This window comes from Xenopus tropicalis, chromosome 6 (genome assembly GCF_000004195.4).
Source record: "Xenopus tropicalis strain Nigerian chromosome 6, UCB_Xtro_10.0, whole genome shotgun sequence".
Taxonomy (NCBI): domain Eukaryota; kingdom Metazoa; phylum Chordata; class Amphibia; order Anura; family Pipidae; genus Xenopus; species Xenopus tropicalis.
In genome coordinates, this window is record NC_030682.2 from 56594633 (window position 1) to 56608074 (window position 13442).

Here is a 13442-nt window from a genome sequence, read left to right on the forward strand (position 1 = left end):
TATTTTATATCTTTTGCCTTGAGCCACCATTTAGTGCTGGGCTGTGTGCTCCCTCAGAGATCACCTGACCAGAAATAATGCAGCTCTAACTGTAACAGGAAGAAGTGTGGAAGTAAAAGACAGAAGTTTGTCTATTAATTTGCTGATGTGAACTAACAAATATGTGTGCCCTTGGTTTGTTTGTGTGCACTGTGAATCCTATGATCCCAGGAGGCGGCACTTAGTACTTGAAATGGCAGTTTTCTATTTTGGATTACCCAATGGTACATACTGCTAAAAAATATATATTTTTATGAAAATGGTTTATTTAGATGAAGCAGGGTTTTACATATGTAAATGTCTGACAGACACATTTAGTTACATGGTTTGTACAAAATACGCATAAGCTGACGCGCCCTTAAATGCAGTGTCGCACCAGGTATTATGCTCTCTGCATTTGGCATTCCCTATTGCAGTTACTTAGTTGTTTTACTTAGCATCTAATCTACCTTATGAGTTAAACGGAATACCTGGGTTTCATGTTGTTAAGGCACAGAACATGTACTATTTCTGAAGTGAAATAACTCTGGGGGGGTTATGATGCTGAAATTGGTGGGCACTCTACATGTACCACAGATCAAAATCAAATTACAGAACACAATATGCCAAGAACCATCCAACCTAGGAGTCTGTATAAGGATTATGATTTACTTCAGATATATCAGAGTTATACAACTGATATAAAATTGTTAAGATTATGCTTTAGATTATAGATATTTTGTCCATGGTGTAATTGTGGAGACATTGCTCGGGTGTATTTACCCATAGAGTTCTATGTTATGAAAAAAATGTATACAAAATTGTGGACATTTTACCATGTGACTGATAGGTAATGTAACCTGTGATGATTTAAATATTTGTGAGTTGTGTTGTTTAATATTGACTTGAGAAGGGGAGTGGAGACTCTAGAATCGTTTTATAACCTTCTGAACAATAACATGGATTAAGAAAGGGAAAAGTGCTGCATATTCTTTTCCTATTCTTTTGTATTTTTTCTTTTCCTGTTACAGGACAAAAAAATACATGCACGTCTCAAAATAGCCCCTCTATTTCCTACTAGGTATATCTAGAGCCAGAATGAACAAAAGGCAAACATACAATCCAAAATGGTACATACATACAGCTCCAGATTGAATTCTATAACATGAATCAATTGCGGGTCTGTGCTGTGCATGGAAGGCTGGATACACCACAGTGTGTGTATATAGTAATGCCGTATACATATTCCTGGAAAGTGTCTTTATTGCTGTCAGGAGATGATTATTTGTCATCAAACCAGAAAGGATTTTCACTCCGGGAGCTCTCAAGTGTACAGTTTGCTTCATATAATAAACTATTTGGCCAGGCAATATTAAGATAAAGGATTGTAATTTTAAGTTGCTGTGTCTTGTGTGCTCAAGGAGAAATACTGCTGCATTTTTTATCTTATGCAAACTTTAAATAAATGCAGTATTTCTTTGGGCTCAATAAAAATGACTTTTACTTTTAGGACCTACATAATAGAGCTGTTTGTTATGGAGTTATGTTTGATTAAAGCTTACCCCGTCTAATTTCAGGATTATGCAGCAGCCACTTATCATACTTGAGCTAGCCAAATTTCTTCTCTCGCTGCAGAGAGTGGGGAGGGATGTGCACTTTCCTTTCAGAAATGGCTTAGTAAAGAATTAGTTTCTGTACTAGTCCCTTGAAAGTATTTGATATACGCACTAAAACAGAAATGCTTTAAAAGTGCTGAGCGCTCAGAATGATATTTTATTTTTTTACTTCTGGGCCTTGTACTTAATCTGCAGCCATTGGTTAAAGCTTTGCCCTCCAACTGTACCAGAGCTTTAATGTTGACGTGAGCTGTTTTTTTTTTTTTTATACTGTATAAAGGGCATCTAGTTTCTTTTCAGTGCAAGGTCACCCTGTGTTTCTTGAGCCTTACTTTCAACTAGCACCAAAACTTACTTTCTGTTCATTTGAACTTATAAAAAAAAGTATATAACAGAAGGCCTAGTGATCTTGTTTATGTACATTTATATGTATATTATTCATTTGCCAGATGTAGTGCTAACAACGTTGCACCCTTCCTTGTCACTCACTAATGTATAATCACTAACGGCTCTGATAAGGGGTAGGCGAATGCCCACAAAAGTGGACTTTACATCTGCCAATGCCCCATCCACCTGCTAAGCAGGATCTGCAGAGAGTTTCATTTTAGACTGACTGCGATCCCATAAGACCAGAAAATGATCTGACGAATCTGCACCCCCCAAGGGAGAGTCCCAGTAATGGCCTGATAATAAGACAAGATTCTCGAAATGTGGCCAAACATGCTTGGCCAAATCTGGGAATGTACACTGTGGGTATGACTTTTGGAGTGAAAGCAAAAAGAATGGAATCAGCAGAAAATCAATGTGTTGGTTGTAGTTAGGCCACACAGCGAGAGGCATCTGGCACGGTGACACATCTTTTTAATAAACTGACTCACTGTACTGAAGTAACTCTGTTTAGTTTTAGCCTTTTGCTTCCAATCATGCATTTTGTTCTGCCCTCTCACTTTCACTTTGGGGGGTAAAGGAAACTATGTAATTTTCTGGGTCACTGCTAGACAGCAGCCTAGTTGCTGGACCTGGACAATGCAAAACATGGGCAGTCTGTGGTTGATAGGTAGAATGATACCATACATGCAGGGTGCCAAACAGCCCTGTCCCCCATAATCCATTCCTCTGCTGTGAGTATAGGGCAGCCCTCTTTGGTATAATGTAGTAAACATTTATTTCCTCAAAAAAGATATGGTATTTCTTTATCAGTTTGCGAATCCCAAGTTAGAGGGTATGTGACCCTTTGTGCTACTGTTCTAGAAGACAAGATCACATGGGGACTCTGTGCCAACCCATTGGAAAAGAGCCTCAACATAAAACATTAATCTTCATAAATTCAAAGCTCCTGGATTTTTAAGCAATGGTTCTCAGCGTTCACTAAAGATCCTCTAACTGTTACAATATACAGGACAGAACTGTTGTTTTTCTTTGAGAAGAAAAAAAATACCATGTTTATCTTTGAGGCAGACTGTTGACATGCTGCCACCCATGCTGCTTCCTTTTATTCTGAGACTGAATATTCCCACTGTATTCCCAGTGTACTGGATTGCTTTAGGTTCGTATTGTTTGGAAATACATGCAGAGTTACACATTATAAAATATCTTTAAACAGAATAAGTCCCTGGGGTCTGCATGTATGTTTCTGACCTGGAAGCCAGGTCTATACTTTATAGCCCCGATATGTTCCTACAGGCATCGCTGGCCATTCAGTTCCAGTTTCATGTAGCTGTACCCTGCAGTTCTGCAGCCGGCAGCTTGCACCTGGATGCCACTTGACTTAGTGTCTACAAACACTGCTACTGACTCAGCAAATCTCACAATAATAAATCATAGTACAAGATGGATTCATCTAAATAATAAGAATAGTTTATGTGCTGAATCCGCATATATAAGTCATTAATTCATTTTGCGTGCTCATAATGAGCCTGGAGTCTTGCCATTATTATGTGATCTTAGTTTGTTTATGTTTAACACCAACAGTTACCTTTCATGTTCTCTATTTAATATCTTTCATAATTAGATATTTTCTTATTTTGATTGCATTTTGCAACAGAAAATATTGCTATTTTAAAAGAGAAGGTAAGGTACAATTGCTGGGGGGGTGCCAAAATGTTAGGCACCCCCCTGGGATTGTAATCACTTACCTGGTACCCCAGGCTGGAGAAAACTGCCCTGTGAAAGAGCAATCCTTTTCACTTTGGCACACCCCAGTGATTGTACCTTTCCTTCTCCTTTAATAGAAATAGAATATAAAGTGACTGCAGAAACACTTGGTCCATCTAATCTGGCTTTCATGGTCTGGTAATATTGTTTAGCCTAGTACTATGGGACAAGTACACAAAACAAACTGTTGGGGTTGCTTACACCACCTTTAGTCATCTCAATGGAATTATCTGCTGGGTAATCCTAATAGCCAGGGGAATACAATTACAAATTAAGAGCAAGAGACTTAAATTATTCTTCTGTTTTCCAGCATGTTGGTAATTTTGTCAAAATGCTTTTAAGTTTCCCCCCTCGCATCTTGTTATATTTGTCATGTAGTGATAAGCGTATCTGCAAGAAAATTCGCAAAACGGCGAAAAATAAGTGAAATGCATTTGTCGCGCAATTTTTTTTTTGTACTCCCTCTAGTCAGAAGTGGGGTTTCTGGCTAGATTCTTTCCTAAGGAGTTTCCCAGAAAATGACAGTTTTCACAGTCTGGGACTTTTGATTGCTATGAAAGTGCCTAAAAATCCTCATCAAGGTACCCAGATCCATTTGTTACAAAAACATCCCAAAAGATGAAGCCACCCAAGGTTGATTCTTGGCCTGCAGATAAATGCAGGCTGAGAATCCACCCCGTGTGGCTTTAGCTTAAAGCATAAAGAGAATCACAGCACAAGAGCACAGAGAATTATTTTGCATTACAAGAGTCATAAAACCTCTGAACCTGAGAATGGCATTAAGCTTCATTTGTTACAATGGAGTTACTGTGTGACAGGATTCTCTGGTGCAGTGTGCAAACTTAAATTAACTAAACTGTCTGCCAGCAGCACAACTACAGCATCTGCCATAGGCAGAGCATTGCCCATTCAGTTAACTGGCTCCAGGCGGGTGGAGTATTATGATTATGGTAACCCTCCATCAGAGCGCTGCACAGTCTCGGAATATGGCTGTCTATATTAGTTTTTACCTTCTTTAGCAGAGAAAAGCAGTCTGTAACTTTGAATGCATGGAAACTTGACTGCATGAACTACACAACTACTGAGGTCAGGGAACAAAAACATGGTGTATTGGCTTGGACTCTCTCTATGATAAAGCTTGGGCTTAGAAAAGTTGGGTTTTTTTTTAAGCTAGAAAATAAAGATTTGTATAAAAAGGTAAATGGCTCCTCCTTCTGGCTGAGATTAGAACTGTATAGAAACCAGCTTTAGTGCAGTGCACAAATGAACTGAGGGAACCACCGTGATTCAGTGAATGCCCTCTACCAACAAAATAATTTATAGCCTACTCATAGTAGCCTTGTCCAGAGTCAGAAGGAAAAGGGGATAAGTATATAGCATATAGTTCAATGGGTATCATAAAGTATTGTACTTTACATTGTGGCATTATTCACCCGTATCCAAAAATGATGGATTTTTTGCACTTCTAATTCTACTTTGAAAATGCTGCAGCATAAAGGGAAATAAAAGGCAATTAGGGTGTTCCAATCCTCCCACATAGCCCATATCTGTTATAATAAAATTCCCTGCCTGATTGTGTCGAACTAATTACATTTTTTCTTTTTTTTCAGCTGCCGGTGTGTTGAAATTTGGAACATTGGTCAGCACATCAAATAGCTATGATGGAACAGGAGTTGTCACAGTGGAAACAGACAATCCTCTAGTTTGGACAATGGGTATCAAGAAAATGAACGATCACTGATAAAGGAGCAAACTGACAACTATTAATATATTTTAGTGCCTTATTGCTATGGCCAATGTTTTTGTAATGGTGATTGGTTCAAAGGAAATTATCTGATGTTTAACATTTTAGTATAAGTTCAAGGTTTTTTAATGTTTTGGCAACATTTGTAACTCCAGGTTCCTTGCCATAACTAATTGGTACCGTAAGCAGTAAATGAATTAGAATTTTATAAACCCAATATTTTAGAATATACGTAAAAATGAACCCAGTGAGTCTCTTAAAATGTGGAGACTTGGCAAAATAACCTTATAAATGTCCTCAAAATAATAGCATACTTTGTCTTATTTATCATTTGGCCTTACTGGGTCAGGTGACAATGTTTATGATAGGACATGAACAGTTACGTTGCAGTGCCAAAACTATATATATCTACTACTGTGCTCCCAGTTTGTAGATTTGGGTCTAAACTGCGTGGGAGATTGATCAGATTTGTGGGTCAGATTTTATTTGATCTTGTCATGAAACAGCACAAGATTTTGTAGGATAAGATTTTATCTTGTCAGATGAAGACGCAGCACGCAGTGTTCCCTTCAGACAGGCATCGGATGACAATTCTTTCATGTAGTTTACACATCAGATTTTTCAATCCCATTATACTGTGACCCATGTGACTACATCTGACTTGAAGGCTGATTCTCACCCTGTTTCTCTGTTGCATGTGTTTGAGTTTTCTGCATTAATTCTTCTGACAGAGAGGCAAAAGTTTTATTTTATGAAATGTTTATATCAATATGAAGAATTGTCCATCTTGTTAATTCAGTAGGACTTCGCCCCCCCCACCAGTGAATCTGGGTTTTCTTGTCATTTCATTAGCAAACAAATCAAGAGCAAGTAGCAAGGATCAAGACAGCATAGCCTCCGCAGTGCCCACTCATTGGCATACCATTAACCCTGTTGGCTCTCATCGTAATTAATACTATAGAAACAAATGGGTATGAGGCCAGTTATATACATAAGCAAGTGAAGCCATACTGCCCTGTTGGATCCTTACTTCCCACTGCTCAACTCTATCCATTTATCTATTCATTTAAATTTTCATTAAAATGGCTGAAGACTGGGTGTAATTTATACATTCTCCCTATTTTTCAGTGTAATGCAATGAAGTAACATTTGATGTGGCAGTTAAACATATTAGGTGGTAGGCGCTGTAGCTTTACTAAAAGTAGACCCCACAGCAGTACAATCCGGGCACCTCTGTGTTATGTATGTTACGGTCACATATTACTTTTTTATTTTATTCACTTTTTTACATAAGCTTTAATAGTATTTTATTGTTTTCTAATTAACTTGTCATTATATTATGTCTATAAAAGCACTATAGCTTTACCATGGGGTTGTGGACTTAAATAAATAAATCATTTTTTAATTCTTACTTGTTCTCATTAAATTAAGCTTTTATATTCCACCTTCGGCTATTGTATGAACTGGAACTGTGGTTGTAAAGACTGCAGCATCCCATTCCATACTCATTAAACCGCCATTATTTTATATGAGGCACAGCCAAAAGGCAGTTTTATGATTATGGCAAGGGAGCGTTGCAATCAGCTGGAAGGTATGTGATGGGGAACATATATTTTGTTGCGAGCACCCCTCTAAAAAGTATTATTTTACCTTGCACGTGTGTTGGATAATTGACTGTTTGCTGGAACTGTGGTTGCTCAGGCTGCCAATGTAATTTACATATAAATCTATCTAAATATATACTGCTTCCCTTGCTTAAAGTAACCATAATTAACTACAGGTATTCCCTAGTCCTGTAAATTATATATAATTATATATAGTGTTGTAGGCTAAAGGTTGGTTACACGTGGACACTCTAGCCAAAAAGGCTACTGTAGAGTATCAAATTAATCTGGCGGAACATAAGATCTGCTTATTTCGCATGAGTCGCCAAACGAGCAGATCTTTCCCTGTTAAGCCTACCTAAGCTGTGTAATATGCGAGTTGAGCTCCAGGCGATCTGCTACCCATGGTACCACTCAACAGTTACCCCTCCCACGTTTACTCGAGTTGCTCAGAAAAGAGTCTGTGTGCGATTTGAAACAGCAGGCGACTTGAAGTAGCCTCGTGTGTTTTGACGCTGGCGACTTCCATTGGTTTAGCATTGGCGTCTTGTCGCCAAATTGCTCTTTTAAAAATCGCCGGCAACAAATCTCCTCGTGTGCCAGAGCCCTTAAGGGCCCCTTACCTTTACATTTTAAAGTTTTGCAACAGCTTCTCATTCATATTGTAGTCTAGCCTTTGTCTTGGCCAGTCAAAGACATTTAGGTTGAAACCACCACAGCTTCGACTATACGTCTATGAACTTTGTCCTTCTGGAAGGTGAACCTCTACCCAATAGAGTAAAAACAGGTTTTACTTTAGAATTGCCCTGTATATGGTTCTGTGCATCTTCCCTCATTCTCTTTTTTTATATCTGAAGAAGCCTGCTTAGATATATAAGCCTGTCATGCTTAGTCTGTCCTGATGGATATCTAATCAGGTTTCCTTAGATATCTATCTCACCAATCTGAGCAGGCCAGAACTACATAAGGAATATCATATTCAAAATAGGAAATGAATTCCAGCAAAGGGTGTTTTAATATTAGGAGTATATTAATCTGAAGTAAATATTTTATACAAAATCAATAAGCTTATGAGATAAGCTCTTCTGTCGTTGATATATGTCCCATTGGCTCTTTTTCACTGGACTAACCGTTCATGGCATTACTACTTTAATAGTCTTTGCTTGATTCTGAGAAAAATATAGTAAAGATGCCCAAGCTCTCAAAACTTATAATAGGTTTCAGGCTTATCTCTCATGCTCCAATCTTCCAGAAAGGAAATCTATCATGCTGCAAATTGGAAACTAGTGGAGACAATAGCCATTCATCTGCCAAATATATAATATTACAAATATTTTATAAACAAAGCCCAAAGTTCTAAATATACTATGTGTCAAACATTTGCAGATTGTACAATAACTGTATTTGTCTTCTTTTGAAAACAATAACTGTATAAGTATATCATATACATTACATTCTATGTATAGCCATTCCTAGAGCACCTTGAATATCAATGGGATAAGCCAGAACTTGTAAATTTGCTACAAAGAGAATAAAGTCCAGGCAACAAAAGCCACATATCTATAATACTTATGTAAAAAATAATTCCCAAAGATTTTAAATTCATTCCTACACATTAAGACTGATTGGAAAGCCAATTTTAATGAATGCAGCTGTACAGTGGAAAATACAGAAATGTGTATGTTTATTATGTGAACTGTGACAAATAAAAAATATACATTAAACAAAAACAACCTAAGACTTGTTCTTTATCAGAATGCCATTATTGCAGATCCCAGTCGCCATCCGTTTAGCTTCCACTAAAACGAAATATAAACATGGTTACCAAGAGTTGCAGTAGAACAGAGGTACAAAGTGATAGTAGGGCTAATAAGCTGAAGAAACAGAAACAAACAAAATGACATTTAGCATAATCTAGCCTGTGATAACATGCCTTGGGTGTTACTACTCTACCTTAAAGGGCACCTATGACATCAAAATAGTTTCCCCTGCCAAAGTTATGTGCTTACAGATCCCACGCTCCTGCAGTGGGGAACAACAGTATTTCTTTAAGAAAGCACCCCCTCATGAGCACTATGCTCATAATGTCAGAGATTTCTCCTAGTGATTGCCAATTTTCAGATATATTCTTTGTCTTTTTTTACTTGGTACTTAATGGTGTCTGCTACCATAGTATTCAGTAGTGCAGAATATGCATTATTTAACAGTCTTTCAGATCTAAAATAATATTTCAAAGGATAAAATATATACTTACACAATGATATTGTTAATAGGGATATGGATGAGCTTTACAAAGAAACCAATAAATCCCATAATTGCAAAGCCAATTGCAGTTGCCATTGCGATTTTCTGGAACTCTGCAATAAAAAATGAATACAATTATCTTAAGAGTGGTGAGAGCTAGGATAGATAACTAACTCCAGGCACAAAATATATGAAAGGCACATGAATGCATAATCTTTATTTATACTGCACTACTTAAGCACTGATCATTTCTACAACTGCTCTGAAAACACAGTAGCAGTCCAATAACTGGTTTTCTCTGGAAAAGAGGCGCTTGCGAGGGGACATGATTACTCTGTACAAGTACATTAGAGGGGATTATAGGCAGATGGGGGATGTTCTTTTTTCCCATAAAAACAATCAACGCACCAGAGGTCACCCCTTTAGATTAGAGGAACGGAGCTTCCATTTGAAGCAGCGTAGGTGGTTTTTCACGGTGAGGGCAGTGAGGCTCCGGAATGCCCTTCCTAGAGATGTGGTAATGGCAGACTCTGTTAATGCCTTTAAGAGGGGCCTGGATAAGTTTTTGAACAAGCAGAATATCCAAGGCTATTGTGATACTAATATCTACAGTTAGTTTTAGTGGTTGTATATATAGTTTATGTATGTGAGTGTATAGATTGGTAGGTGTGGGTTGTGTGTGATGGGTTTACTTGGATGGGTTGAACTTGATGAACTCTGGTCTTTTTTCAACCCTATGTAACTATGTAACTTCTCTGCCATTAGTTCTGGGCTGATAAAGACTACCTCAGGTCTTTAGAATGAGCTCAGCAATTACACCATGCTCAGGAGTCAACTATAGGAACATTTTAAAACTTGGAAGAAAATAAATAACAAGAACATAAAAAGTGACCACTTTTAAGAAAACAGTATATATCCCTTAGAACAGTGCTGTCCAACTTCTGTGGTACCGAGGGCCGAAATTTTTCCAACCTACGTGGTGGTGGGCCGATAATGGAAGCCAGTTTTGACCACTCCCCTTTTTTAAACCACACCCACTTGAAACCACATCCATGTTATCACATGACCATACCCATATTAATGGTTGTAGTACAGCAAAAACCTGCCATTCTCTGCCTTCCCTACCCTGCCTGTGTGTGCCATACTCTGCCTGCCCATGTGTACCATACTCTGCCTTCCCTACCCTGGCTGTGTGTGCCATACTCTGCCTCCCCACCCTGCCTGTGTGTGCCATACTCTGCCTTCCCTACCCTGCCTGTGTGTGCCATACTCTGCCTCCCCACCCTGCCTGTGTGTGCCATACTCTGCCTCCCCACCCTGCCTGAGTGCCTGTGTGTGCCATACTCTGCCTTCCCTACCCTGCCTGAGTGCCTGTGTGTGCCATACTCTGCCTTCCCTACCCTGCCTGAGTGCCTGTGTGTGCCATACTCTGCCTTCCCTACCCTGCCTGAGTGCCTGTGTGTGCCATACTCTGCCTTCCCTACCCTGCCTGAGTGCCTGTGTGTGCCATACTCTGCCTTCCCTACCCTGCCTGTGTGTGCCATACTCTGCCTCCCCACTCTGCCTGTGTGTGCCATACTCTGCCTCCCCACCCTGCCTGTGTGTGCCATACTCTGCCTTCCCTACCCTGCCTGTGTGTGCCATACTCTGCCTTCCCTACCCTGCCTGCGTGTGCCATCCTTTGACTGTGTGTGCCATTCTTGGCTGGTTTGTGCCATACTTGGCTTGTGTGTGCCATACTCTGCCTGCCCTGCCCTACCTGTGTGTGCCATACTCTGCCTGCCCTATGCTGCCTGTGTGTGCCATACTCTGCCTGCCCTATGCTGCCTGTGTGTGCCATATTCTGCCTGCCTATTAAAAAAAACTTTTTAATTGCAGTACCACCACAGTATATGTTCTTTTTGTAGTGTGCAGGGAATATTTGTGGGTTTCTACTGCTCCTACAGTCTTGTCTGAGGTGTGAACAGGGGAACAATGGGGGTGATTACAGCCTGAGCCTGAGGTGTGAACACTGCAGGGGGTGAACAATGCAGAGATTAAAAGGGGTGAACAACACAGGGGATTACATATTTAAACAATACAGTAGGATTACAGCCTAAATCTAAGGTGTGAGCAATGCAGGGGGGCAGTTAATCACAGTACTGATACCAATTGAAGCTTACACAAGAGCAAGCCATCAAAGCAGCCAGACAGGTGGGGGGCCACACAGAGGGGGGTCGCGGGCCGCCCGCGGGCCGCCAGTTGGACAGCACTGCCTTAGAAGATAAACATACCTTTTCTGTCTGGTTTGGTACATCTTTTGACAAGTCTGATTGAATCCTTCACAAATTGCCGGCTGGGCTCAACAAACTGCATAACCTGATCCATGACTGCAAACAAAAATGTAATATATTATTTTTATTAACCTGTATTCATCAAGCAGCAACATGATAAAAAAGGGAGAAAATAACCTTTACATCTGAATCCAGGTTCTACACAGACAATGCCACACATGGCCAGGTTTAAACAGGCAGCATATTTATTGAAAGTTGGGCAACAGAAAGGTTACCCATTCTAAGATAAATCTACCACACACAAGTAAATAAGTCTAGCTACTGGCAGTCTCCTATAAATATCCATTGGTTGCTAAGAAGATGCTGGTAAACTGCCAGCTGTTCTTCAGCAAAGCACAAGCTAAACTAGTGTCTGGCTGTTGCACAAGCAGTCAGTCCCACTGACAATTAATATCATGCCAGACACCCCTAATTCCCATTTGATTTAAATTTAAAAGAGAATGTTATGTATGCTTTTTAGCATTATCTATTCTTAATGGAGAAGGAAAGATATAATCACTGAGGGGAAGGGTACCAAAATGATTATGGTGTCCTAAGTGATTATATTCGCTTCTGTTGTTATATTTGCTTCTGGCCTGGGTACTACTGTAGGAGTGCCACATCGCCACTTGCCTGCTGCTCTTACAGTAGCACCCTGGGCCACTGCAGTTCAGCACCTTTGATTCTACTTTAAAGCAGAATTCATGATACATACATTAAGTTTTATGAAGCTAAAGTTTCAAATTATACAGTCATTGTAATGTTACCTTTTGCTGCCAATGAATGAACATAAAAGTCAGTGGACTGGCTGCATATTTACAGCATTTTGCTTTATAGATATAGCTTATCTGTAAATGTATCTACTACTGCCCATTATGAAATGTAGGATTTGGTGGATATGACCCAAAGTATTTCATTTTACATGGGTGGGGGCATGTATGCATTTCTTCTCTATAAGGCCTAATGGTTACCCAAATACAGAAGCTTGTGCCAGCAGAATATTTAGGAAGACTCCAGTTCTAACTTCAGCTTCTCTGGCAATCAGGATAGGACTGGAACTGACAAAGCACTAAAATAAATGGCTGGAAATATATACCCTGCTGAGTGTTAAAATGAGAACCAATGAATTCTCAGGTTTGCAGCAGTGAGACCATGACAATACTAGGCAGCTTTATTACACAATTAATTGCAGCATGCAATGGCAAAAACCATATACCGAACGGACAAAGCCATCATGGATAGTAAGCACATATACTTGTGGCTGTAGGAAAGATACCCTGACGACAGTACAACCAAATAATATTTAGTCTCCAGAAGGAGTCATCTTAAATCATTCTGCTGTGAGAACTTACCTACTCCTGGGAGCTAACCGGTCAAATCTATTCCACGACCTGCTATGCTCAGCTGCAGACTCCGACTAGGACACGTAGCACAGCAGACTACTTACTTCAACGAGACTAACGTCACCGGAAACTGTAGCATTTCCACCCAATTACTGCTTGGTACGTCAGCACATGAAAGGAATGCGGAAGGACACGCCGACGATCTATTTATTTTCGCCCATTCTCTAATGCTCTCGGAGGTGTGTTCCATTCAGTTTAGCTGAGCTGGCTCTGGAGTGGGACGGGAGGGGCTTCCTGTTATGTTGTAGTGAAACTATAGGGCCCGCAGTTTGTTGATGTGGCTAATTAAGGCGCAGCCGGGACCGTATTTGTGTTGTTTACATTTCTCAGGTCACATCGAAAAAAAT

At 39.7% G+C, this 13442-nt stretch overlaps 2 protein-coding genes across 5 annotated transcripts in view; one reads left to right on the top strand and one right to left on the bottom strand.

Moving 5' to 3' along the window:
• tpk1 (thiamin pyrophosphokinase 1) overlaps window positions 1–8866 on the top strand; it is a 196062-nt gene extending 187196 nt beyond the window's left edge. For 3 of the 4 annotated variants that reach the window (XM_012964780.3, XM_031903403.1, NM_001017170.2), the window contains 1 exon segment: window positions 5399–6943. In XM_012964780.3, the coding sequence (XP_012820234.2) occupies window positions 5399–5529 (131 nt within the window). In that variant the 3' untranslated portion in view covers window positions 5530–6943. 4 annotated transcript variants of the gene reach the window in all.
• A 520-nt stretch (window positions 8867–9386) lies between these two features.
• Window positions 9387–13179, bottom strand: sec61g (SEC61 translocon gamma subunit). The gene is made up of 3 exons (XM_004915364.4): window positions 13045–13179; window positions 11654–11749; window positions 9387–9493 (listed from the first exon to the last, which is right to left on the bottom strand). Exons 2-3 carry the CDS (start codon window positions 11745–11747, stop codon window positions 9387–9389), a joined length of 201 nt encoding a protein of 66 aa, XP_004915421.1. The 5' UTR covers window positions 11748–11749; window positions 13045–13179.
• Between the last annotated feature and the right edge of the window lie 263 nt (window positions 13180–13442).